At 37.3% G+C, this 27,594-nt stretch overlaps 1 protein-coding gene across 7 annotated transcripts in view; it reads left to right on the top strand.

Annotated features, from left to right (window-relative positions):
• LOC136423381 (phospholipid-transporting ATPase IF-like) overlaps positions 1 to 27,594 on the top strand; it is a 59,281-nt gene that overhangs the window by 8,053 nt on the left and 23,634 nt on the right. For all 7 annotated transcript variants that reach the window (XM_066411518.1, XM_066411521.1, XM_066411520.1 and 4 more), the window contains 2 exons: positions 22,567 to 22,695; positions 26,522 to 26,611. In XM_066411518.1, the coding sequence (XP_066267615.1) occupies positions 22,567 to 22,695; positions 26,522 to 26,611 (219 nt within the window). The remainder of the gene's footprint in view (positions 1 to 22,566; positions 22,696 to 26,521; positions 26,612 to 27,594) is intronic.

The following is a 27,594-nucleotide window of genomic DNA, read 5'->3' as shown; positions in this document are numbered from 1 at the left end:
CAAAAAATTAGACACCAGCAAAAATGAATGAACTTACAGTTCTTTGTTAACCAGACATGGAACCAGAACAACATGATTAGTCTGGGAAACATTTCTCTGTCAACCAAAGAGACACATATGTATGGCTTATGATACTTAAGTCTTCAGAATATACCTTTTCTGAATAAACACCACCTTAAGTTCACTTGGTGATAGGAAAGAAGACGAAAGGGCATTCGGATCATTGCATGTGTTTCTTACGATGCCCGGGGGAGTGTTTGGTGGACAGACGGGATTTATCTGTAAGGCACCACATGAGTCTCACACGGCCTTCTTTAATGGACCACGATATGACAGACAGTTCAGTTTGGGGAACATTTGCTTTCATAGGTGCCCACCTGTGCCAAAGGGGGAGGGGGGTACTATGTAGTATATATACAATAAGACATTTCATAGTTTGAACTCCACATACTTATGATGGTCGAAGGTGAGCCCCCTATTGCTAATAAACAGTTCTTGCGTAGACCATGCTCGATACAATGTCCAGACGTGTTTTGTTTATGTCGCTGGGGCCTTCAACTTTGATATACTACCCACAGTGCATCACGCTGCATATGTGCATTTCAAACCGTGAGCCGGCTTATTATTATGTTTACATTCATTCATTTTGTTGCTATTGCTTCAACAGGAGTTCAACAGGAGGTAAAAAGTAAAGAAAGCTCTCTTAAGGTGTGCAATATTTGGTGCTTGTATAATTCGTCTAGCTTTAAGTATAATACATCTAGCAATCTCTTTTGTCCATGAATTGGCACTTAAGCCCTGTTCATCAGTCATAACTGCAGTTAAGTCTTGAGTAATGACTTGCGTCAGGCCTCGAGGCGTCTTTGGATGTTGAAGTCCTCAGGGTTTGAGCCTGTCAGTAAGTCAAGAAGAGCTGGAAGCATTACTTCTGACACGTCTTGAATCATCTAAAGAAAGATTTATAAGGACCGCCCTCTCTAGACGTAACTCAAGACATTTCAACATGATTATTCTCTTCTATTTATATATCTAAGGCGTCTTGCTGAGATTTTGAACTGAGAAAAGAGCTTCAGTCTCACACAGAAAAGGGATTAGACTTAAGTTTATCTATCGCAGGCCTTTGAAGGCATTAACCATGATTAATGTTTAGGGCATTGCAAAGGAAAAGGCAAGAGTTGATTCATTTGGAATTTGGAACCCTTTAATTTGTGCTGTTAAATCTGTCATTGGAACTGAACTGAAGCTTACGAATATGTATTTTAAGCTCATAAAGTTTAGATCGGTGATGTGGTGAAATTTTTGTCCGTCCCTTGTTCGTGCATTTAGCTCCATTCTGAGGCAGACAGATTGACAGGTCCTGAAGACAGCACTGGTCTATTTCTAGGTCTGCAGCATTATTTGATGACCTGGCAAAATAGAGATGCTGTCAGTCGTTGTAACCCGTATCTATGGTGCGTCGATGAAAGTTAGACATCCAGGTAATGAGATAAATGTATGCCAAATAGCAGTTACTCAAGCAACTTGATATGATTTTGGAAACGGTCAGACGTTTCAAGTGGTGGCCACTACTTTTCACAGAGCAAGATTTGTCCATCAGCAAGTTTTTAACCACAAACTATGAATTGGTAGGCAAAGATCCAGTGATGATGATGTAAGATCCAGAATAGAAGCATTACTCCACACACACACACACACACACACACTGAGCCCCATCTGTTGGCACCGTCGCCACTTCCCACCATAATTGACTTAACGTCTCATCACTCATGCATTATCGGCAGCGTATTAATTAAGCGGCCACATCCGCGTACCTTGTCATACAACACAGAGATTTGGGACCCCTGGCACGGGTTTATCCTCGCATTTTTTTTACATCCAACAACGAATCCTAGTCAGGCTTTTATCTCTAGAGGGGCGCTGCACCCCCATGCTCTGACCATGCACCCACTTGCCCAGGGGAGCAGATTCTCTGACAAGCATAAAATTCAAATTAACCAGGGATGCTACAGTACTAGATTACATGTAGCCACAGTCTTCAACTGTGACCCAGCCAGATGTGACCCATCTTACAGTAATTTACCCCCTCAACAGGCCTTAAAATACCACATTTTAACTTAAGATTCTCTAAAACTCTAAAACACACAGTGGAAGAGGATAACCCACACCATTGCCACGCTCTGTCGCTCCACTCCCTCACATCCCCATTCAATTTTTTTCAAGAAAACCCCTGCTAGTACTTAATGATTTAACAAGCACAACATCGCATCTTATAATTATTGATCCCAGGAATAGTTTGTAGGCAAGATTATTCATGGAGGAGAAAGATGCTAGTAGGAAGATTAGCTGTTCATTCATCCATTAGAAAATACTGGGTCTTCAAGATCTAGAAATTCAAAAGTGCATTTCTGATAGTAGATTAACAGGTTTCAGAAGGGCGACTGAGGTCAGAGTCATCATTGACTTGCGATGGACGATCATCATCGACTTATGATGGACTATCATCATCATCATGGCATATATGTCATTATTGTCATTGTCTACACACTCTCTGTTTTCTATTGTCAAATCTGTTGTAGAATATTTATAATAACTTTTTTTGTTTTGTTTTTTCAACTGTATATGTAAGTTCAGACTAAGTTACATGTACCTGCAAAACAGGATATTGACCTTTAGCACACTGAAGTAGCCATTTGGCTACCAATTCTTTATTGGTTGTAGGGTTTGGCAGCAGGGAGAAGGTTAAAGTGTAAAGTGTTGGTAAAACAAACAAAGTAAAGCTAAAACATGGCAGCATATGAAAGTAATATTGCTGACAGGTTGGATGAAGATTAAAAAATTAAATGTAGGGTAGGCATCAAGGTAAAACATAATGTAATACTAAATCACTCAAGCAACTGGATAGATTCTATGAAAATTCAGACTTTTCATATAGCAGCCACCATCTTTCATCAGTGACTGAGAAACCAATGTATAGGCATGAGGAGTTATCGAAACAATGTTGTCATATGAGATTTATAGTCCTTTAGATAGGCAATGGAAGTTATCGAAACAATGGTGTTATGTAAGATTTATATTGATATTTCTTTAGATATATAGGCATGAAGAGTTATCAACAATGTTGTCATATGAGATTGATAGTTCTTTAGACAGGCATGGGAAGTCATTGAAACTATGTGGCTATGTGAGATTGATAATATTTCTTTAGATAGATATAAGGAGTTATCAAAACAATGCTGTCAAATGAGATTGATAGTTCTTTAGATAGTGCACCATCATTCCTCATCCTTTATGATAATAACAATTCATGAGGTCAGCTTGACAGGAAAAATGCACATATTGGTTTTGTTACACCCCTTTTCACTAGGGGCTGTGACTACTGAGCGTCCAATGAGCGACCAAATATTTGGCAAATCGGTCAATGAATTTCATTGAAAAAGAACATCTTTTTTGTGTGTTTGTCTTTTAGACCATACTTTTGCTTTGTGCACCATATTCCAATTATAGAGTCATGTGTCACACAAATCTAAATTTGGTCGCTCAGCTATCACAATCTTGTGGAAAGGGAGGTAGATAACTTACTGAGGGCTCCTGACTGAGGGCTTTCCTTGGGACTGCATCTTTGACTAAAATATATATGAATTTCTTAACTGCATGTTATACAAAGATAGGCATGAAAGCAAAATGCTTTAAATAATTATGATATCTCATCTAAAAGTTAACTAGTCCTGTCCTTGGTGCTGATTTTAAGGCGGTAATCCGTTGACTGTCAATCTTGAAATGTTTGCAATGGCTTTATTTTTGAGTTCTTCACAGTGCCGTTCCACTGTAGAAACATGACACCACAAGTATGTGTTTTTATGCTACAGTACTGTTTCAACCTAATTTGAAACACCAACAAAACCTACTTTCTACTACCTCGACGAAATTAAATCCCTGCAAAAATGAATGAACTTACAGTACTATGTTAACCTGATATGGAACCACAGCAGTACAATTAATCTTGGAAACTCTCTGAAATGAAATAAGTACCTTTATACTAGCTATAATTTTCTTCCTGCTGAAATAAGTAACATTTGGCCTATCTCTGCATCATTTTTAGGATGTTACCTCAGCATGGGCCTCTGTAGACAAATGTGCCAAATTACAAATTAATTGACTGAAATTATGCAGCTAGAGGAAATAAAGGGTGTTTTGCACCCATATTTGGTCATAAATTGTGTTGTAAGTCACACAGACTAAAAAAATCACTGGGATGTGTAATTTGCAGAAAAAATGAAATCATAGGCAGAAATGACAGAAAATCTACCACTCAGAACCATCTTCGAATCCAGAAATTTTGCTGAAAGAAGCTCCTGCCAATTTGCTTGCCATTCTAAGATTTAATCAACCAGATTTTATCATATTCATATCACAGAGTCTTCAATGCAAGTTATTTCACTAAATTGAAAGGTAAGGGGTTTATGAGCCCAAAATATTGCAAGTGATACAAAAAAGTGCTCTATTCCGTGACACAGATCACCCTTGTCATGATAATAGCGGTGACCTGTTTTGACCCCCATTGTACGTATGACAAGGCCCTAACCTTGGCACCTCAGTTTCCCTTGACCTTGCATTATAGACCAGCAGGTGGGCATCATTCCATCGTTGTGGCGACTAAATTATGCATGTTGGGAACAAGATGCTACGGAGATTAGTGCAGGGCATTTGAAGGTCACGGTCAATGTTACGGTGTTAGTTGTCTAGGGAGAAAATGCGTGTCAGATACATGTACTGGTGAAACGTTGCCTGCTTACTCTAATTTTCTTGTAAAAAAGAAATTAAACTTCTTACTATCATTATGTGTTGTTGAAGAGTTGATAAATGTTTACAATTGTTTGGTTGTCTGTAGTGCACATGATGATGGTATCCAGATGTCCACGGAGAAAAGTGTTAACAGAATTTCTGTTCGCATCAATTACTGTAATGTACGGCAGATATGTAACATTCACATCTCAGGAGACACCTGCAAATTGCTTCATCTAGTTGGAAAATTGAAGCAATGGACGAGTTATAACGAGAAATCCTCAGGTGTTCGTATTGATTGTCTTTTTGCTGTGCCGGAAGGGATGGACTATAAAGTTTTATTTGCTTGAATAGCCTTGCATGAATTATGGAAGAAGTTAATATTGTATTTCATCCTGCCTTCCATCCTACCTACAATTGTCAAGAAAGCCACGCTCCAAAAATTCTATGAACAGACAAGAAACAACATTTTCATGGCAAGTTACAATATTTTCATGACAAGATGCAAAATGTTAATGACATATACAGGGTACAAAGTTATCTATGCCAATTCAAAATACTAAATTTTCATGAACAGATACAAAGATGTCAGCTGTCAGGACAACTTACAAAGTAGAAGAAGAAGTCCAGATTTGATACTAAATTTCATAACAAGATACAAAGGATTCATGACAAATCTAGATCTGATACCGAATTTCATGACAAGATACAAAGTTTTCATGACAAGACTAGTCTAGCCAAGATAACAACAACTTTTTATAACAAGATTACAGAAATTTTATATACTAGTACTACGCTAAGTGGTGCTCTTTCCCTTTATCCTTATGTAATGAATCACAAATTTCATGACAAGATGCAAATTTTCATTACAGGTCTAGATTTGATACCAACTTAAATGACAAAGGACAAAATTTCACAACAGGATACCGAAATCTCATGTACTTTGCCCAAGGACTTCATTGAAAATTTGCGGATAAGTGCTGCACCTTTCCCATGATTCTTATGTAATGAATCACAAGTTTCTTGACAAGATGCAAATTTTCCGGACAAGTCTACAAGTAGGTTAGATCCGATACCAAATTTCACGACAAGATACAGAAATTTCATGTACATATACGCCCAGGGATGTCAGTCAAGATTTGCAGATGTCACACTTTTTCCCTGATTCTTACATTAATGAATCACAAATTTCGTGACAAGATGCAAATTTTCATGACAAGTCTAGATCTGATACCAAAGTTCACGACAAGATACAGAAATTTCATGTACTACACCCAGGGACATCATTAAAGATTTGCAGCTATAACTGCATGCTGCACCTTTACCATGATTCTTACATCATAATGAATCACAAATTTCATGACAAGATGCAAATTTTCATGACAAGTCTAGATCCGATACCAAATCACGACAAGATACAGAAATTTCATGTACCATGCCCAGGGACATCAGTCAAGATTTGCGGATGTAAGTGCTGCACTTTTCCCGTGATCCTTACGTAATGATTTAGCCGGCTGGAAAGGTTAGATAGCACCCTGTATCGCGGGGTTAGTCTCGGTGGGAGGCACAGATGCGTCACTGCCTCCAGCAATGTCACTCAGCTTCGCAGAATTCTAATTTCCACTGGCTCAAAGTAAATGAACCTGATGGTGCGGGTTTTTATCCATGGCTACGTAGTTCAATGTACAAATGTAAGAGGCAGATACTGTAGATTTGCTTATTTTTGCAAGATTTCAATTTCGCGGAAGGAGTGGAAAATATGTTTTAGCAGTGTTCTGATATCCACTGGCTTAAAGTAGATGAACCTGAGTGCAGGTTTTTATCCATTGCTTCATATTTCAATGTAAGAGGCAGATACTGACTAACTGTAGATTGATGTATTTTCACAGGGATCTGATAATGCCATTGGAGTGAAAAGGAGGGTGTTTTATTAGTTAGCGGTCGAATAGATACTGTTGCACAAAAGCACCTACTTGCGGTGTCAATTATTGATTTCACACTGGACAGAAAGGCATAAAAAATAAAGCCACCTCAAATATTTGAAGTTGTACAGTATACCAACGTGCTGACAAAAATGACCGTCAGAATAAACATTTGTATGCAAAGCTTGGGAAAAGTGATGATTATTATTAGAACATAAAAAACATATTCTAAAAACGTATGAGTATGATTTTGAATAAACATCTACATCGTCAAAGTTAAGCATTACATTGGCTCAACTCACCTTGAATTTGGGTTTAGGTTTGATGGTAGGTTTTTGAGCATAAAGTTTTACGAAGGAAGGAGAGTTTATTCATAGCAATTCAAGGCAAGTGGTGAACCTAAAAGGCGTTCAAGCAGAAAATATGAGTTTTGATACGGTTCTATTTTAACAGTTTACTGTTAACTGTTGCTCATGTGTATAAATACCAAATGTCTTTTCCATCGCCCCAAACTGGTCATTAAGCACACAAACTTTTATAGAGCAGAAACTCTTAAAAAGTAAGAGGACAAATATGCTGAGACGTGAAGTTTGAAAAAAGGTATATAAGTACATTGTACATGCAGCTAATATTATAAGCATCATTTTTGAAATTTGAAAGAGATATTTGTCCGTAAATCTTTGTTAATGTGAGGTAGCTGTTTAAAAGTTCGTTGCCCCAGACATTGCATTTGTGAACTAGATTACCGTTACATCATCATCATCATCGCGGCTTTCATCTGTCGACGATGCGGGCCACCACTGCTTTCCACGCACTTCTGTCCAGTGCCTGCCTTCTCACTCCCTCCCAAGTGAAGCCCAGTTCCTCCAAGTCTCACATGACAGTTTTCTCCCTCTGCAAAGGTCATAACGGTGATTTCACTGCCATTATTGGGATTGCAAATGATGATTAGGCAGAATGACGTCAAAGAGCACACATTGAAGTTGAATGAAACAAGTGAGCTTGGATCCCACAGGGATGAAACTTAAAGGCTTGGATACAGTTTCCTTAGTCTTTACCTTCTTTTTTGAATTGAAAGATTTGTTTTCATGTCACGATGACGAGACCACAAAGAGATTTAGATGAAAGAACAGTACATTTCTGTAACAAACTGACACTTTGTCTAATTCAACAAAACAAAATGAAGAAATTTTCTCAAATCTGGCAAAATGAGGTTTATGAAAAGTTACTATTTGGGCAAATCGTAAATTTCTTGATCAGTTTCTGACTGATTGCACAAAATGCAAAGGTACCGAATAAGCATCCAAGTTTTCAGGAATATGCCTCAAAGGAAAGAACTCTATCTACAGCTACTTTGTTCCTCCGACGCCCATTCAATTACAGCTTTATTTCTTTCCTTGAGGGACCGGAGGTTACTGCGTTTGCTTGGCCCGACATATAATTGCCAATCTGTGCAAACGCGCAGTCTTGATGAGGCCAGCAACCGGCTGATGCAATGTTTCCATGGCGATTGAAGTCACCGCAATTGCCACCTTAGTCGTAGTCTGATACTACTCAGCTTTATCTTACAGTAACGCAGTATCTTATCAACTTTTCAATCAGTGCCTCCCCTTTTCCAGTCTTCGCGCCGAGATGATGCCAAAATAATCTCGGCTGAAATGATATTAGGATGGTATCTGTGATAGTTAATCCAGCAATCTCTTCCTGACAAAAGCAATTAGAAATGTTGCATAATTGTGTACATCATTAAGTATCTTTCAAACACCATATTGATACATAATTGAAAAATTGAGTTATTGATTCAGGTGTGTTTATGTGTCTGTGTGTTTGTGTTTCCGTATATTTGTGGTCAGCATAACTTAAGAACCTCTGGTGTGATTGTAATGATATTTGGTATGTGAGGACTTGTGTCGAGAAGATAAATGTTAAGGTCGATTATGGGTCTCCTGACGGCTTTTCTTGGTACTACATCAGAACTTCCAGTTTTTCTGTCTTATGTTCTGGACATGCTAGTTTATGAATGCTGCTACTTACTGCACAATGTCATGTACTTGTTCCAAAGCAGTGTTTGTTGTGCGTCATCTCATGTATTCACCGTCATGTCCTCCAAACTTCGTCGTCACACCAATGCGTAATTAATAGCAATGACTGTAAGATGCGACAGTGAGGGCACGCGTCTTCCAGACTCTGATAAGGGGGAAAATTGACCGCAGAACCGGTGCTGTTAACAGCGTATTGATTCGCCGTGATAAAGATCCAAACGACCAGACGCGCCGGCTTCAATCTTGTAGCGCCCTGATTACAGCCACGTTTAATCATGATTAAATCTTAGCATTGCAAAATGCCTACGTGAATCACAGTGTGACTCTTGTGCTGAGAAAACTAATTTTTCCATAAATTTCGGGTTTAGATGAAGTGTGGCCTACACTTCAACTGTTATAATTCCTCATTCTTGTGTATAGCTGCACCTGTGCCATGGCATGCTAGCAGATATTACCAATCTGTTTCCCTTGGACTGTAATATACTTATATTTCATACTAGTGCTGCGTACAGGTACACAGTATAAGAGACACGAAAATACAAGAGAAACCAAATGTCAATGCACCAAAACTGTACCTGAATAGACTTACACTCAATTAAGAAAATAACTTCTGAACTTATAATGTTACTTAAGGTGTGTTACTCTTACCGCAAAGGTGAAAATTTAGTACTGGAGAGAGATGAAAACGTATGGGTGTTGAAACTGGCACAATCTTTGATTTGAGATCCTTTGGGGTTCTTTATGTATTTACAGATACTTGAAGTCTGAATAAACGTTCTGTTAACTTTTTATTCAAAGAGATGTAAAAGTTTCTGTCATCATGTACATGTACAATGTAACTCTGTACTGGTACCTGTACTTATGCCATACCCGATGTTTGATAATTTAAAAGTAACGTTTAGGTACGCGTAGCACTATTTCATACCAGAAACATGTTCAATAGTTTCAGCCTAATATACTAGCTACATTAATATTCCTCTAGGAACTGTCCCAGCATGGGTTTTCTGGTGAAGGCTTTAATATGTTTGGCAGTTTTCAAGGGATTTGCTTGGGCTTTTGCCAAAGTCTGGATGAGTAGCTTTGAAGTTTGATATAAAGCAGTGTTACAGTGGCGGCCTCTGCGATATTTTCAAAGGATGCTTGTAAGACATCAAACCAAGACAAAAAGCAGGCACAACAGACACAAAGGAACTTATACACTTGTCTGGAAGTACATTATATAATTATAAGACACTTAAGGGACACTGCCTAAATAGTGCATAAAATATGTTATGTTTTATTTTCAATCTAAAGAGAAGAAAAATTAAATTCCTTCATTTTGTGACCAGTTATATAATTCATTTGACCAGTATGCTTTTCTCTGTCAGGAACTTATTGTATTCAATTCAAATTTCTAGTATGTTTCCTATTGTAGAATGACTTCATATGAAAACGACAAAATGGTTTAGATTTAGTATTCTTTATATGTTCCAGTATTATATCATTGAGTATGGAAGATGAGTATGGAAGAATTTAGTATTGTCGTCAACACGCCCTAAATGAACAATATATCAACCTTTCCCCTGAGTTGCGTCTATGTTGTTTTCCATTTTGTTCTTTGCATGACTTCATGTTAATTATACATAGAATGGTCGTTAAATTCTAATGTAGAATTATTGAGTTACATGTCCCCATGGCTTTAAGTGGTAAGCAATCCCGCTGATGCGCCATATGGATCAGATTTCCTGGATCCGTGGGTGGGGGTTCAATCCTAGGGTCTATCCCAGCTTGGACGTGTTGTAAAGGATGGCATTGTCATTTTGGATGGTGACGTAATGTTTGCGGCCCCGTGTAGGAGGGAGCTACAGGTCTTAGCCTCAGATGTTAAACCTCTGCATGTGAAAGAAGCCTACTTATTTATCGAGAAAAGAAGGAATGACATGGTGTGCTTGGCTAAAAACACAGTTACATGACTATTGTTACATGTATGTAGCAAGTTACATGTACAGCAAAGCCGCATATTGTAGCTACTGTACTTGAAAGACCCACATGCTTCACCCCAATTAAGGATGACAAGAAAAAGGATTATGATATAAATTAGTGTCTTAGTTGTTGGGATTTTACAAAACTATATATATTCTGGAAGTAATGTATAATTGCTAGTACTGACTTAATATAGATCAAAAATATCAAAATGTTTTGTTTTATTCTGCCTGGGATTTTTAAACACTTTTTTGACTTTAATCTTAAATCCAGTATACATTTTTTTTCCTCCTACAGTGAAATGAGATAGATGAGTATGTGGTGGGTTCATCTGATCAGGCAAGGTATACGTAGTCTGACTAATAGTAATAGCAACATATGCTGCCAATAGTTGTGAAAGTGCCAACCATAACTTTACCAACATATTGAAGAGAAGCCAAAAGTTTGTAATAATTCATAGGTCACTTGGGGCCAGACTGCGCTCAACTCAACTCTGCAATTATTTTCCTTATGGTGTGCATTTCTGTGTTGTCATTCAATTCATTTCATAATATATATTAAATTGGTCTGTGGGTATATCATTCTATATTAAATCAACGGTGCGATATAACTTGCTTTGTAGTCACACTGCCAAAATATGTAACACTTCATATATCCTTTGGGGTGCTTAGATTAGTATTCGTATGGATTTCCTTTGACAGTTAAAACAGATCTATTGATATGGGAAATCATATTGTTTTTCATCAATTTCTCAGGACTGAGTTTTATGTAAATAAATACAAACTAGTATGAGATTCATTTACAGAACCCCCAATTCTTTTTGGTTGAACAAAAGCTAGACTTGTTCTGAATTCTTAATGCTGGGTGTATGTAACTTTGCTTGTTTGACTTAGAGCACGTTTTCATTTTTCCACATTGATATTCACAGCGATCTACGTGTGACGTAGTCATGAAATTTGTGTTAGGTCAGATGAATTGGGTTCAACTTCTTTGATTTTGTCAGATTTAAATAAAATGGCAGTTCATTGAAGAAGCACATGTATCAATACTAGGTTGATGTAGTGTGGTGGTTCATGCATATGCTGACATGCCTTGTTGTTTTCATTGTTTTCTTGTGACTTCTTATCACAAAGTGGAAGATAGAAAGACCCTAGCATGGGGAATGAGGTAATTTAAAAAAATGATTAAAAAATGTTGTGCACAAAAGTTTAAAGACAAAATGTAATTCATTGCTTAACCCTTATGCCAGTAATGGACAGAAGTCAAGATGTAGTTGTTTTTAGCTTTCCTCAGTATGTGTGTGTGCGTGTGTGGTGCATGTGTGCGTGTGATTCCACAATTCCCAATATACCCCATGCAATACAGGGGTTTTTCTAGAAAAATTAAACAAGAGGGAGAACACACAGGCAAGGGAGCGAATTCTATGTATTCCTGGAAGAATCGATTGCTGAGGGAAAACTGTACATGTATGCTGGGGAATAAGCTAAAATCTGAATTCGACAAGAGGGCGCTAGGCTGACAAACAAGAGGGCGCAGCACCCCTCTTTCCTGATTTAGATGAACCCCTGCAATATAGCCATGCACTCAGTGCAGCTATTTTTATCTGTGGGACTGGGGAGCAGTATTCCCGTGTTGCAGATTTTTATGATACTTTTCCATGAAAGAGATGTGATTTTCATCTGTAAGCCTGTCTTATTCTCTGCAAATGTATAGATTTTATCTCCTTGCCGCTCATTGATAGGTCTAAATATAACAACAGGATCTGTCCTTTGAGATTGATTAGTGTAATGGGAGTCCCTTAACTCATCTAAAATACACATTTGTCAAAATACGTCACTTTGATCGACAATGTGATATCAAAACCTGCCTTTACCCATTCTTACCCAATCCATCCAAGTACAGTAACTGTACATGAAGCAGTTGATGTGAGACAGGAAATGTTCTTTGTTTTTGAGTATTCACAGTGACCTCTCATTGCTTTAGCTCTTTACGCTGTAAACATGCATGTGTATGTTCATCCTTCCATTGTGTTACTATCATTGTTTCGGCCACAGACTTAAAGGTACAGCTCTCTATTTTCACGACTGCAAAATTTAAGTGCTACGAAGTTAGAATTTACAATAGTATGAGAGCAAAAGTTATAGCCGTGCAGTAATGGAAATTTCACACCTCTATGTCTTGAAATATACTTTCACGTTCTTTTTAATGCACAGTATAAGAGAGTTCTCATATTATATCATAGTCATGTCACATTGAGTGTTTCACGATCATGTTTCACACTTGGCTTCATTCCTCTATATTTATTTTGCTATTAAGAAGGTGATGTAATTCAGTCTGTAGAGTGTAACAGTGTGTCTAGGGCTGGTATGTATGTTTCTGTAACTTGAATGCTTGCTGCATTTAGTTGCTTATTCATGCTTAGTGCAGAAAATGATAGATCAATACAATAATGATTTGATTATATGGAACAAAAGCATAGACCTCATGGAGGTAGAGTGTGCTAAAAGGCATGTAGCTGTTCAGCTGTGCATCCTTGCAGTCAATCCCGTGTTATATTATCATCATTTCTCAATTACTGATCATTATCTTAGAGCAGCTACATTCTGTTAATTATCTAATGTCATTAAAAGAATACTTGATTTTGAAAAGGAAGTAGAAATTGATGAGGTTCAATAGGAGGTAAGATGGAACAGTATCTTTTCATTACATTCAGTGTCATTGATCTGTGATTTTTTGTTTTTATTGTTAATTTGGTATTTCCCTCTGTATCTGTACAACAGCCTCTTTTAATTCAGCACCAAGGACAGGCATGCAAAGATCTAGATCTTTGGTCGTGTACTACAGAATATCATTATCATTAGAGCAAGAAACCCTAGCCGGCCTTTTAACAGGTTGATCTTCATACAAACAGTAAACAGACTTGTCCTTGGTGCTGAACGCCTTTTACAAAACATGCAAACCAAATAGATATCAAATGTTTGGTTATGCACTTTCTCTTCATTATCGTTACAGCAAGAAACCTTTTTAACATGTTGATTTTCCACAACTATCCATCCAAACACACGCAAACAGACCTGTCCTTGGTGCTGAACGCCTTCCACAATACATGCAAAACAAAGATAGAGTACATCAAATCTTTGGGCATGCACTTTGTCTTCATTATCGTTACAGCAAGAAACCTTTTTACAACCTTTTTCCACAACTAACCATCCTTTCACACGGAACCAGACCTGTCCTTGGTGCTGAACACCTTCCACAATGCATGCAAAACAATGAGATATCAAATTCTTTGTAATGCACTAGAGAACACTAGTATCATTATCAGTACAGCAAGAAATATTTTAAACCTGTTGATTCTCCACAATTAATCACCCTCACACAGGAAAACAGACCTGTCCTTGGTGCTGAGCGCCTTCCACAGTTTTAGCAAAATAAAACACATGTGAAACAATATACATTGTAGATAGTCCTGATTCAACTGGTGATAGATAGCACTTGCCACACCCCTGTCCAACCTGCTACAGAGTGAGGAAAACATATTGCAGACACAATGCTCTAATTGGAATTCTGACATGTCGAAAGATGAAGAATGCAATTTCCTGAATGTACGTCTGTGCTACGTTGCAAGACGTAGTGTGCTGTCAGTTGTTTATAGGATGAGATTTACATACACCAAGGCAGACGTATCAGGTGGTCGCCCCGGGACCTGACACCTAGTAGTAATTATGGCACCTACACAACCCAAACTGAGGCCTGGGGAATGCAGTACGGTATAGCAGGGGTCCATCTAAATCAGGAAAGAGGGGTGCTGCACCCTCTTGTTTCAGCGCAGCGCCCCCTTGTCAAATTCAGACTTAAGCTTAATATCCAGCATACTGCCTTCACTTAGCAATGGGTTCTTCCATAAATACATCAGAATTTGCTCCCTCTTATTCAATTTTTCTAGAAAAAAACCCTGGTACAGTAAATGCATTTACCATGCATTTACTTTTGCGGTGGTTTTATTTCATGCAATGTTTTGAGTTAGCGGTTGAAACAATCCTTTAGTAGGGATAACATTGGAAACATATTTGCAGTGACATAATTTCACGGTGGAGAGGTCACCAGAAATATTGCAAAAATATATCCACAGTGAACATTTCACAGTAGCGTAAGATTTCGTTCCATCACCCCAGCAAACCCATTTGACCGTACTTCTAATATTTTTCAAATTAGACACACCAATTTTGTCTGTCACGATGACAGAATGGCCAGAATTTGAGCTCAGTACGATTTAGTCTCAAAGGTCTAGAGACGTCTTCTACCAAGAAGCCAGTCAAAGAATGACATATCATAAGAAATGTAAGTCTAGTACTTCCATATCTAAGCTGTTTTTTCTGGAATTTGTGTTCCTAAATGTTTTCTCTCAACCAAGAATATAAAGCAGTCCAGCCTGGAATGGATTTGTGTAGGTGGGTTTTCAATCCCTAAATCAAAGTAACCGCTTCCTCTTAACCAATAAGCTAAACCAGTCCAGCCTAGATCATACAAAAAGCTTGTCAAAGCATTATTTTACAGAAATCTCAGATCTCAACAGTCTTGGGCTCTGATTCTTATAAGCTCTAGCTATATATTTCTTTTGGCTTTCCCTGTTTCTGAATGCTTTCTCTCAACCAAGAAACTAAAGCAGTGACCAGCCTAGTAGAAATAATGTACCAAAAGCTGGCCGTGGCATTATTGGCCATGAATAGCAGATTTCAACAGTCTACATGTGTCTTTGTTGATAAGCTCTTTCTTGCTATATTTCCTAGATTTTCTGTTCCTAAAAGCTCTCTCTTAACCATGAAACTAAAGCAGTTCAGTCTAAAAGTTTATACCAAAAGCCGGTCGCTGCTGTTTTTGCCATAACTGCCAAATGCCAGATTTCAACAGCGTGTGTCTTTGTTGATATATTAGCTCTTTCTTGCTGTATTTCCCTGATTTTCTGTTCCTTAAAGCTTTCTCTCAACCAAGAAACTAACCCAGTTTAGCCTAGTAGTGTTATACCAAAAGCTGTTCACAGCATTATTTGCCATAAATGCCAGATTTCAACAGCGTGTGTCTTTGTTGATAAGCTCTTTCTTGCTATATTTCCTAGATTTTCTGTTCCTTAAAGCTTACTCTCAACCAAGAAACTAACCCAGTCCAGCCTTAAAGTACATGTAATATCACGAAAGCCGGTCGCGGCATTATTTGCCACAAATACCAAATTTCAACAGTCTGGGGCTTTGATACTTAAGCTCTAGCTTATATTTCCTGGATTTTCTGTTCCTAAATCATAGTAAATGCTTTCTCTTAACCAAGCAACTAACCCAGCCTAGCCTAAAAGTAATATACTGCAAGCTGGTCGCGGCATTATTTGCCATAAATGCCAGATTTCAACAGTCTGGTGCTTTGGAACCAGCTGAGCACAGATTGAGCCTATTAGAGAGCATGGTTTATTGAAGGCTTTTATATTGCCTGGGACTCTGTCCGTCCCCAGGCTGCTGAGTCATTGTAGTAAATCAGCCTCCGTCCTCAGACAATCTGCGGATATATTTTGATACTGTAAAGCCGTGAACTTTTGCTGTGGTTTTGATTTCTCAGTTTTTGCGGTGACCTTTCAAATGCAAATTTATGACATCTCAAAATATGTCTTCCTTGTATGACTATGATACTTTTAATTGTTTCAATGATCGCAGATTTGAAATACCACAAAAACCTCCTTTTCCCTTCTATTTTGAAAGATAAAACAACGGCAGAAGTAAAGAAAGTTACAGTAATATAGTATTTCTATTTGCAAACTCATGCCCAGAGGCTGATTGATATGAGGAACACACAGATACGATAATGTAAAATAATGTCTTGTCTTTTGAATGATGGACTATCTGATGTCTATATGATCTTGAGTACATTACTGGGGCATTTGACTTCTTTGGAGGCAATGGCTAATGATTAGTATCGCATTTTTAATGGTAAGTGGTTTTAATGCTTTTAGTAGCAATGTAGATTTTTGGAGGTTTTGCTGATGGTAAAAGCTCAGAGAGATTGTTGTGTTTTGAAAAGCCTTAATGTTTCTTTCAGCCTCATAATGAGGGTAAAAGGTACTCAGTTCAGTCTGCATCCATTGTAAAATGCTGTATGAAGCCATTTATGTGATAGAAGTGACCAGTTCTTTGATTGATGTCCATTACTATAATAACGGTAGACGCTATAGACGACATGTATATAGGATCTGGGCTTTTGTCCAAGTTGCTGCACAACGTGGAAAGCTCTTTTGTAATTGCAGCACACCAACTACCAGGACCAATCGGTCTTTTTGTAATCATCAAGTATGACAAGCCATTATGTGACGGATTAAAAGCAATCTTCCTAGGAAGGATTTGATGGACGTTAGGGACCGCCGAGCTAACCGATAATCTCAAGGATATCATTTCCCAGATAGACTTGCGGAGCCCAATTGGGTCATGATGTCCTTGGATGGGTACAGATGACCTTCTATTGTGCGTAGGTTGCCTTATGGGAAACTGATTTTCTAATCTCGAAGCTGCTTCTCTAAACGTCTTGCCGTTATGGCTCCCGCCAAGCATGAAATTTGCATTGGTTACGGCATAAAAGTCAGCATGGGTGAAGAATCAATACGAGGGAACTGCCAGAAAAACACATCTTGGAACATTATCTGAAATAATCTATCATGGAGTGTCTTTCATTGTTAGGAGGCATGTTTTTACCTTCAACTCACTGTTGTGGCATGTACAAATTTGTATTGGTTATAGCACAAATGAATAGTGAGAGGGTTTAAGTAGGCTGGTATTATTGTAGAATTTTGATAGTGAGTCATTTCTGACTAACACAGTTGTACAAATTTACACAAGGAAGACTTCTAAGTCTTATACTGTATAGTTTAAAGGTTATTTTTAAGAAAGGCCACTTTGTTAAAATTTTTGACTGTCATTTTTAATGAAGACATGTAAGTATCCCATTATGATGATGATGTGATTAGTAATAAAAGACTTTTCAGGATTATTTTAAGAATTGTTTTCTTGAGACTGGTCATAAGACACACCTAAGAAACAAGTTTCTTTCTAATGCATGAATACTTGGCAGCTGACACAATGCAACCTCCCCCAGCAGCTTCTTTAAAGTGGCAGATTACAATACAAGTTGGCAAAAAGGTTAAACGGTATAAGTAAACAGCATGTTTTGATGGAAGGTTGTGTTTTGTCTGTATGGATTTGGATAATGAGTCACTCCTGACTAATTGTCAGAGGGAAGATTTGGCCTGTAAAGCCCAATGTCATGGTCAATAAATTTTCACTGGTGATCGGTAATGATTAGTACCAAGGCCACGAGTCCCAAATTCATCTGCCAGAAAAAACTTGTCTATGTCTGATCACGCCAAGCAAATTTGTTGCTTTGAATTTGAGACATTTTAAGATTCTTGACTATTGTAAAATTTAATATGTATTTTTGCGAGGACTTAATTTTGTAGTGGAAGGGGAAAGGAGGTTTTGGTGTTTCTTTAAGTTTTCGATTTAAGCAATTCTAAAACTAAACAGAACATTTGTTATATGTTCACTACCTGAAACTAGATTCGCAGTATGTTCACTACCTGAAACTGTGTACTAAGATAGAAACATCTTCCTTATCTTCCAGGTCAGCATACATACATTTTGTATATTTTGAAATCTGAGGAACAACAATTTAATTTGACTTAATTTCAATATGTTACGGTCACCTTTTTTGTCGTAGGTTGTGGTATGATTTTGATGTTGTAGGATTGTCAAGCCGGTAATGTAAGAACTAACAGGCGACAATGATCTAAGTCTGCCTTTTCTGTAAGAAGACAGCTGAATTTTGCAGGACACATTCGATCATGACTATCCCAAGATTAAAATGTTGTTAGTTTGCAATTGTACGTATGCCCAGGGGCCTTACTTACATTTTGTAAGTTGTAAGATGTTCTTTTCAATGGAACGCAGCAAACGAACATTTGCTCAAGAAGTGTCTGAAAACGGGGACAGAAGGAAAATTAAGGTCACTTGCCTGACAAATCCCGACGGGAGCCAAGAGATTGATTCACCATCCATGTTAATAACACCAAATTGATTTGTCAATTCTTTGGCGTCTGTCCAACGCCTCGAGACATCGAGTACCATTTTGTAATTGTCACGTAGAATTAAAATGCCAACGGTCTGGATTTCCAAAGCCTTAGTAGAGAAAGAGGTACAAAGGAAAAGAAAGGGAATGAATTAAATGTTGCAATACTGTGCATTGATCTCAGTTTGTGAGACATAATTTCACGGTAGGAGGGTTACTTTGCGATTGAAACAGCCATAGTAGTATAATGCAACACAACATATGTTTGGGGTGTGAAACCGAAAACAAAAAATACTGCCATCATTTCTTGACGTACTGCAGTATTCAAGCTATGTAACTTTTGTGAGAAGGATGTGCAAGTTGAACAGAACTATATTACTTAGTGCTTCCAAACTTTACTTCATTTTATGACAACTCGTCATTGGATGGCATTTCAGTTCTCCTGTCCATATTCCATGCATCTGGATATAGCATTTGGTTTATTACAATACCCTTTAGCCCCTTAATGCCAGGGCTTGCGTAAAACAACTATATGACATACAATAGACAATACATTACTCGTATACAGTGATTGTTGGATGGTATTTCTTTATATCCTTTATCATTTGATGGTATTTCATCACCTTCCTATATAGTGCATGTTAAATGTTGCTGTTTTGACTCTTAACTCCGTATTCTATGTCATTGGAAAGCATTTCAGAACTTCCCAAATATATATTACTGTGGAAGTTGTCTCTATTTATCTCTATTTTCCATCAAGCATATCATTGGATAACATTTCATCCATTTTTAAGAGAAGGTCAGGTTGTATTTTATTAACTTTTATTCTTAATCAGGCGATACTTTAGCACTAATCAAATATTTTGACACTTTTCTGCAATTTTTCTGGCAATTTTTGCTTCCCTTCAGTGCAGCAGCCATGCAGAACCTTGATATAACAACAAAGCCATAGCTCAATTGTAGTGTTGATAAGCCAAACACATTTATAATAATCACCCATGTCATCTTTTGCACACTACATCACGCAGTAATTGCTAAAACTGCCGGGGGGCGTGGTTCTATTCCCCGTCAATAAGTGAATTATAGTTGTGACTCGTGATGGCTTAAAATGAAACAAGGAATACAACAGGTTTAGACAATAAATCTTTTATACAACCAAGTACACTAATTAATCCTAACTAGAACAAAGTTCAATGAACTCAGGTTCACTCGCAGTCACTGATGAAAGATAGCGGATGCTGTCTGAAACATCTGTACAAGACCGTATGCCTATTTGATTTTTGTGTGTTCGTTCACTGAACTCTGTTACTAGCAAGAATTATCACAAATCATTCGGGACTGATGACGTTAGTAAAAGTTACATATTGATCTATGGCAAAAATTGAAAACTGTTTATGTAAACTATACAAATTTGAAGCTGAAATTTAGGATGAAATTTGCTCGAAGAGTGAAAGAAATATTTCATATGTGCTCTCAGCCATTTTTCTGTCAAATGTAACGTTACATTTTTCATCATCTTTTTTGTGGAGCTTAAAATGTTTTTTCACACAACACCTTTCAATGCCTGTCCTTTATACTCGCTGTGTCCTTGGCGAGGATAAGGTACTGAACCAAAACGATTTGGACTTTCGCAGTTGATGGTAATGGGAAATTTACTGTATAACTGCCTTATTTTGTAAGAGCTAAATTTCAGGGATTCAAATGGACTAAGAGGGATAGGCACCACCTTCCAATAGCGTGCCCTAGTCCTAGACACAGTGGATAACAACCCACTGCCCCTACGGCCTATGAAAGGCTATAGGACTACCTTTAACTTTTTTACAGTAACAGTTGCGTTTTCTTTCCTAAATGTTGTTCCAATCTACCCGTTAATGGTACTTTGCAGTCTCTTCAGTCCAGTCCAGTTGAGTTATTCCGTGGTGCCCTTCCCCGGCCAAGTAATCAAGGTGAAGTGGAAGAAAATGAGTTTTATCAGGGGATGCTGCAGCGATAATATGTTGGGAGATAATGGCTCGGGTGAGCTAATGAGTATTTGATAAAGTCGGATGCTCCCCTGTCACATTTACTTTGCATGTTGATAAATATGCACAAACCAAATGGCTCTGTGTGGTATAGAAGATAGTAGGAGTAATTGCTCTGCACGGTAAATGCTGGCCAGGCAAGTCATTAGATTGTGCTCCATTTGCAAAGAGACTGTACAGTAGAAATCTGACTTCTGCTGACATTCTGTTGAGAAGATTATTTCATCATGCCTTTTAGTTGATTTTTCTGTGAACAGGATAGGTAAAAACGTAAATTGATTTTTATAATTTGCTACGAAGGTGTTGCTAATAGGGGTACTCAACTCTGGAGGGAAGTATTCTGATTCAATCTTCAGAATCTGATGATATTTTTCTGAATCCCAATGTAATTGTATTGGCAACTTGACATTGAACTTAATCTAGGGCTGATCTTGAAAATGATGTTTGCAATATGTGTGTCTGTGTATGTGTGTGTGTGTGTGTGTGTGTGTGTACGATAATCAATTTTCAGCCTTAGCAACTTAATTCTTTGACCCAAAAATTCACCTGGATCTTCAGCAATTATGTAAAAGTATTGATTATAAGCAAGTAGGTTTATTATATTTGTATTTAGAAAAACCCAAGATGATATTTGCAGGAGGGTGAATGAATATTGTCAATATTGCCATATTGGCCATTTACAAATCAATCTCCTTCATTGGGCTATTATTCTGTTATTTTATGGTACAGCTTTTATTCACCTAGTTTATATGATAGAAAGGAGACAGTGAATGGCACTCCACTGCAATATAAATGTTATAGGAATTTAGTAATGAATTTTGACAGCGCTATTTAGAGTCCTTTAGTGACGACCTTAAATGTTATTATCAAAATCGATCACTTTTATAAGGATGATACACTTACTGTAACATTAGTAGTAGAATCCAGTTTTTGATTATGATTTTATCTAATAGTAATAACAACCAATACATGTCAGTAAATGTTTTTTTAATTTCTTGTAGTTTTAGGCCTTTGATTTGACATTTTGACATCGATTCTCAAACTAGAAGATTTGGATTGTTTTGTTTTCCTTGTATAAAATGTGTTTTTTGTCCTGTTTACTACGAGTTCTAATAAATGAATATGTAGCTATTTTTCCAGACTATCAACAAAATTTATGCATTACAAATCCTTTGCAATGCATAAGAATGACTGTTACTGTAACAGAGCTTACGTGTTTGTTTACTACTACGTTAGACTACGATGAGTCAAAACAACTCAGAAGAGGTCAATCTTTAGCAATAATGTAGCATTTCCTATATGTATCCATGTGGACAGTGATGATGATTAAGATATTTTTTTGGCCATTATCGGTTTGCAGTTTTGGAAATTGATTGTTTTTGTTCTTTCCTATATGAAGCGCCTTGGGACTATAATTTTTCTGTATACTATGTTAAGTGATAAATGATAATAGATATTCTTTGCTAGTTTATCTTTTTTACTTTTGGAGGTTGATTATGATTTTGTTCCTTCCTATGCCGGGTCTTTAGGCTAAATATATAGATTTACCCCTGTAGAAAGTGATGAGAATTGTGATATATTTTTCAGTTTTTAAGATTGATGAATATTTTTGCTGTTTCCTACATAGGACCTAAATGAGACTATTGATATATCCCTATCGAAAGTGTTGAAAACTAAGAAATGTTTTTCAGTTTTTGAGATTGATGAATGTTGTTGTTGTTGTTGTTTCTTACTCTGCAGGGCCTTGAGGCTATACCTCCCGGAGAGTCGCGTACAATTTACGTAGCAAACCGCCAGGCACCATGGGCAGGCACTGAGGTCTACATAGCACCAGAGGAATATCCTGACAACACGATAACATCCTCAAAGGTACAGGGAATACTTAAAGCATTGTAATCGTCCTTGTATTGGCATTACAATACCCCAGTGAAATGTGAAAAGTGTCATCAAGTTCTTTATTAGGGCCCCTTTCCAGTAGGCCGCGATCGCTGAGCGACCGTTATGGAGTGACCAAAATTGGATCCTTGTGTGACCCTTGATATTATAATTGAAATATAATGCATGGTGTAAAAGTATGATTCAAAAGACAGCAAAATGCAATGCAAATTGTAAATTAAAACAAATATTTGGTCTCTCAGTGGTTGCAGCCCCTTTTTGTTAATGTTTTGTTGGACCCTCTGCCGCCATTGACAGCACACCTGGCTTCAGTGCAGAGTGAAACTAGCTAAAGTCAGTATTGCCCTGAGGAAGGTAGAAGGGTAACTGAAACTACATTGTACAACTTACACTATTTGCAAGTAGAAAGCTTGGTGAAGCAATAAGAATACCATTCACACTATACAAAAATAAGAAGATAGAAAACAAACAAGTGTGCTGGAATAACTTGATATGAAATATTACAAATGGAAACAAGCAATGGATAGTATTTAGCAAGTTTATCTAAAGAGCTGTTTACATTTTTTGGTTTGTTGCGCAGCTTCAAATACCATGGGACTTCAGTTCTTCAGTGGTCTGACACAAAAGGGCCCTTTGGCCATAAGTTACATGTAGATCATAACATCCATCTATTTCTGGGTATTTCAATTTTTTTCTAAAAAAAAGTTTCTTACAATCTATATTGTCTTCTCATTTTATCAGACATGTTTTAATGCTTTGTATTAGAAAGGGAGTATGTGAAACTATGATGTATTTCTATCGATTTTATTCTTGCTAAGAGCTTTTGTGGCCTATTTTCCAAGCCGGTAGAATGTAAAATTTGCTTTGGAATGGAAAATACACTACCCAGGGTATGTCGTATTGCTCTCTTGATTCCATTCAATCTGAGAATCAATTTTCATCTTTGATCCCAATTGTGTTGCTCCTGTTCTTGATTGGAATGAAAATCTGGGCCGAAACAGTAGTGCACTGTGTCATGCATACAAATTACATCACACTTTAACAATAGATGGTCAAAATTGTCAAAAATGTACAATGTCAGTGTGATTTATTTGGCTGATGTGATTTTGACTGTTAGACACAGGGTTAAGGTACATTTCTAGAACTATGACTCAGGGCTTTTTCATATAGTATGAAAAATTGGTACATTCCCTCATAGCTCAATGCCATTGCCAAATCCCAATTCCTGAGTGCAGTACTGTAATTCTTGATATTTTCGCAGTTTTATGTTTGCAGTTTTCTCAGTGACCGCTTCATCGCAAACTTAAAACCACCAGGAAATTTGTTGTTTCCATTATTGTACAATATGTGACGATAGTGTAGTCACAAACTTATTGAAACCACCTTGAACACTCCATTTCTTCCTTACCATGAAATCAAATCACAGTGAACTTAAATTTGAAGTCTTTTACAGTTACTGTATTGTATTCAAATTGAATCAGTATGAAGAAATTTTGTATCTTGCAGTATAGCGTTAAAAAAAGATGCACATATTGATGCCTGTATGCAGTAGCCGCTCTGCCAGATCGAACTACTGATCTAATTTCTACCAGAGGAGAGATCCATTATAATTAATTTTTCAGATGGTCATTCTAGCTTAATCTTGGGTAGTTGGAGAAAGGCAACCAGTAAAACAAATGACCGTCGGCTAGGCCAAGGTCACTAATCAAAACTGAAGAAGTGCCATATGTAGGTCAAAGGTCTCACGTGTCAGCTCTACATTAGTGTAGAATTTTATTGCCCCCCATGGATGACCCATAGATATATGTATACATGTAGTAACCTTCAAACTAAGACTTATTTCCTCTTTTTTCACTTCTGCCAGGAATCAAACACGAAGCTAGTTGAACATGTGGTTATTTTTTTGTTTTCAAAATTTGGTTGTAGAGTAATTGTAAACTACTGAACTTGGAATTAATCATGTTCAGTATTAAGAAATTTCATTTGTCATTAATGTATTAATTTGATGTTTGGTATAAGCTAATGTTTTTGCCGCCATACCCCATTTCAAGTGCCAGTATCCAATCTTAATTCAGTATTTAACCATCAGCCTGCTAAGCTAGTCATTTGACACCAAATTTGTATTGTTTATGGGGTTAGGCAGCAGGGAGATGGTTAATGATCATAAGTAAAAGCTGTTGGAGTTATTGTGGTAAGATTGACACAGATTGCCACAAACAGGAGATTAACTGCCACTACGTGAGAAATGTCCAAAAAGTAGCCCGATTTGTTATGATTATAGTGAAATGATAATAAAAAGTATCAGAGCATGACGCCTTCATGGCTATTTTCACGGTACTTGGACTTGCTGAAGGACATAAGTTAAAGAATGGCACTCTGCAATCACCTTTTTAAGATGACTCAATAAAGAAATCTAGGTCACAACAATTCTGAGCTGTAAAAATGCACAAATCTTCAACAGAGCACTATTATTAATTCATTTATCTCTCATGAAAAATATCTGTGCTGACCCCTTAACACTGATATACAACACAGGTCACGTAAATTTTATAGTAGACACTTCGCTTGCAAAGAAACTTGCTGATGTACCTTTTTTTATCAACCCCCTTGCATTGCTTTCTGACTTGATAAATTGTTTATGCCGTGGAAAATTCACTTATCCCTGAATTGTACCTCAATGCTAATTTTGACCTGGAATCCACCAAGTGTTTCAAAATCGGATAAAGTACGTTTTGGGAAATAGTGATTTAGTGTCTGTTACGGAATGGGTCATGGTCAGAAACTGTTTTGTAGATTGTAAGTGTTGCTGTGGGATGCTTAGGGCTTAAGGACTTTGGGTCTCTTGAGAGTTTTCTAGGAAAGAGTTTTGTTCACTGTACATTAAAAGTGTAATGTCATGTCACACAGATGCATCATGTACTGTCAACTCATTCAGGTTCGCAGGGAATTTAAATTGTCGTAGGGGTAAAAGTGGCGTATATTTTGAAAGATTTTTTTTGGAACATTACTGTTGGCAGGGCGATGATTTTGTAGTGCGGTTACTGAAAACTGGGAACGTAGAACCACCAAAAAATTTTCAAAATGTGCACTAACATTTTACAGTTTTTCTGTTGTCATTATCAGAACTAACAGGAATGACTAAATGAGGTAAAAATGAACAAAGTTGAAAATTTATAAATCTAACATGGAGGAACATGGTAGGAGATTCTGCATTGGTTGGAGTGCATTTCAGCACTGTGGACAGACCAATCAAGATGGTCATTCCTCAGGCACATATGACCCAAAAGATTTCTTTTCACTCTATAATTGGTAGATTTATTAACAAGAACAGTTACTATTAACCACCCATGATGATAATAAAGAAACATAGATTATAGAATCAATGTATACAGAGTAATTTCTTACCTGACACAATGACAGTAATTTCCATTATTGTTGTACTCTTCTGGTAGTAGATGTTCTGGACTCAGTTTACATATTAAAAGACCCTTTATTTATTGGTTTTTGAATTCGTTTTGTGGCTATTAGTATGTATGTGGCAATGCTTTATTGTTAGCTGCAGTGTAAAATGAACAAGTCATTACTGCCTTGAAGAAGATGACAGACATGATTGAAACACCAGCTGTTATGATTTCCTTCGTTGTGAATAAAGAAGTTTGTTACTCAGTAAGTTATTCACCAACTTGATGAAGTTATTCAGAGATGTTTCCAATGTATATTGTTCAGCTACAAAAGTATAAGGTATCATAAATGATGTTGTATTAACCAAGTGCCTCATTGTGTTCCTTTTCCTTTCCAGTACACAGCATGGAACTTCATCCCCAAGAATCTTTTCGAGCAGTTCAGAAGAATAGCAAACTTTTACTTTCTGTGTGTAGGAATCATCCAGGTAAATACTACTTTCTCAACAATTTCACTTTATTGAGTTTTACCAGTACATACAGCTGATGTCCTCCATAGAGTTTACTTGTTGTGGCCTAGTACTGAATAATAGAAAGTACAAAATTAATGTACATGTCATTGAGGAGATCCAAGATATAAAGAAATGTGGGATTTGGCTTGATTAGGTCTGAATGGTGTCCAGGGTTATTGTGTCCAAAGTAGGGAGGTTCTCTTTATTCGCTGTAAGCTGTTGTTCAACTATAGATAAGACTGTTACAACAGCCTTTACTGCCTTCCAGTAAATTTAAGACCATGTTATTGAGATCTAAATCTTCCCTACCATATATTTTATGTCTCTGAGTTTGTTGGGCTCTTTTGTTATGCTGCTAGTCCACAAAGAAACACTGTGTTAAAGAGATGAACTATTAATAGTGGGACGCATGGCAAAAGAATTGGGAATGATTGTTTGATGCTAGTTTGATTCTGGAAAGAAATGGTCCTCCCAACCTTGAGAAAGTACGACCCTCTTCTCGGAGATGCGTTTAGAGAACAAACGTGGGCGTATAGACCTATTTGTATCCGTGCCTGAATCACTTGATCCGTAAAATGTCTTTTGCCAGAACCTACTAGATTTGTAGTTAGAGCTGGTATGTGGAAGTTCCAGAAGAAACTGATTGCTTTCAGCAACCACCCACTGGAGTGTAACAATTGCAATACTCTAAGACCAAAATGTGCTGAGTGCTTTTGACACTACAAACATGTAACAGTAACTTTAATTTCAACTTTTAATTAATGGATAGAGATGTTAGATGTTTGACATTAATCTTCTGGTTGGAGCATGACATGATGAAGCATTGACTACTGTACCTATCTTGGCAGTAGGTTACAGTTCTGCAGTGGTCTGACATTAGTTATCAAATGTCAGGTTAGAGGTGTGGTCACCCCAGGACCTTTTTTAATCGCAGTAATAAAGAAAGAAAAGGCACCTTG

Source organism: Branchiostoma lanceolatum, chromosome 17 (genome assembly GCF_035083965.1).
Source record: "Branchiostoma lanceolatum isolate klBraLanc5 chromosome 17, klBraLanc5.hap2, whole genome shotgun sequence".
In the NCBI taxonomy this organism is placed as follows: Eukaryota; Metazoa; Chordata; class Leptocardii; order Amphioxiformes; family Branchiostomatidae; genus Branchiostoma; species Branchiostoma lanceolatum.
Note: the sequence above shows the minus strand (reverse complement) of the source record. Positions and strands in the feature narration are given on the sequence as shown.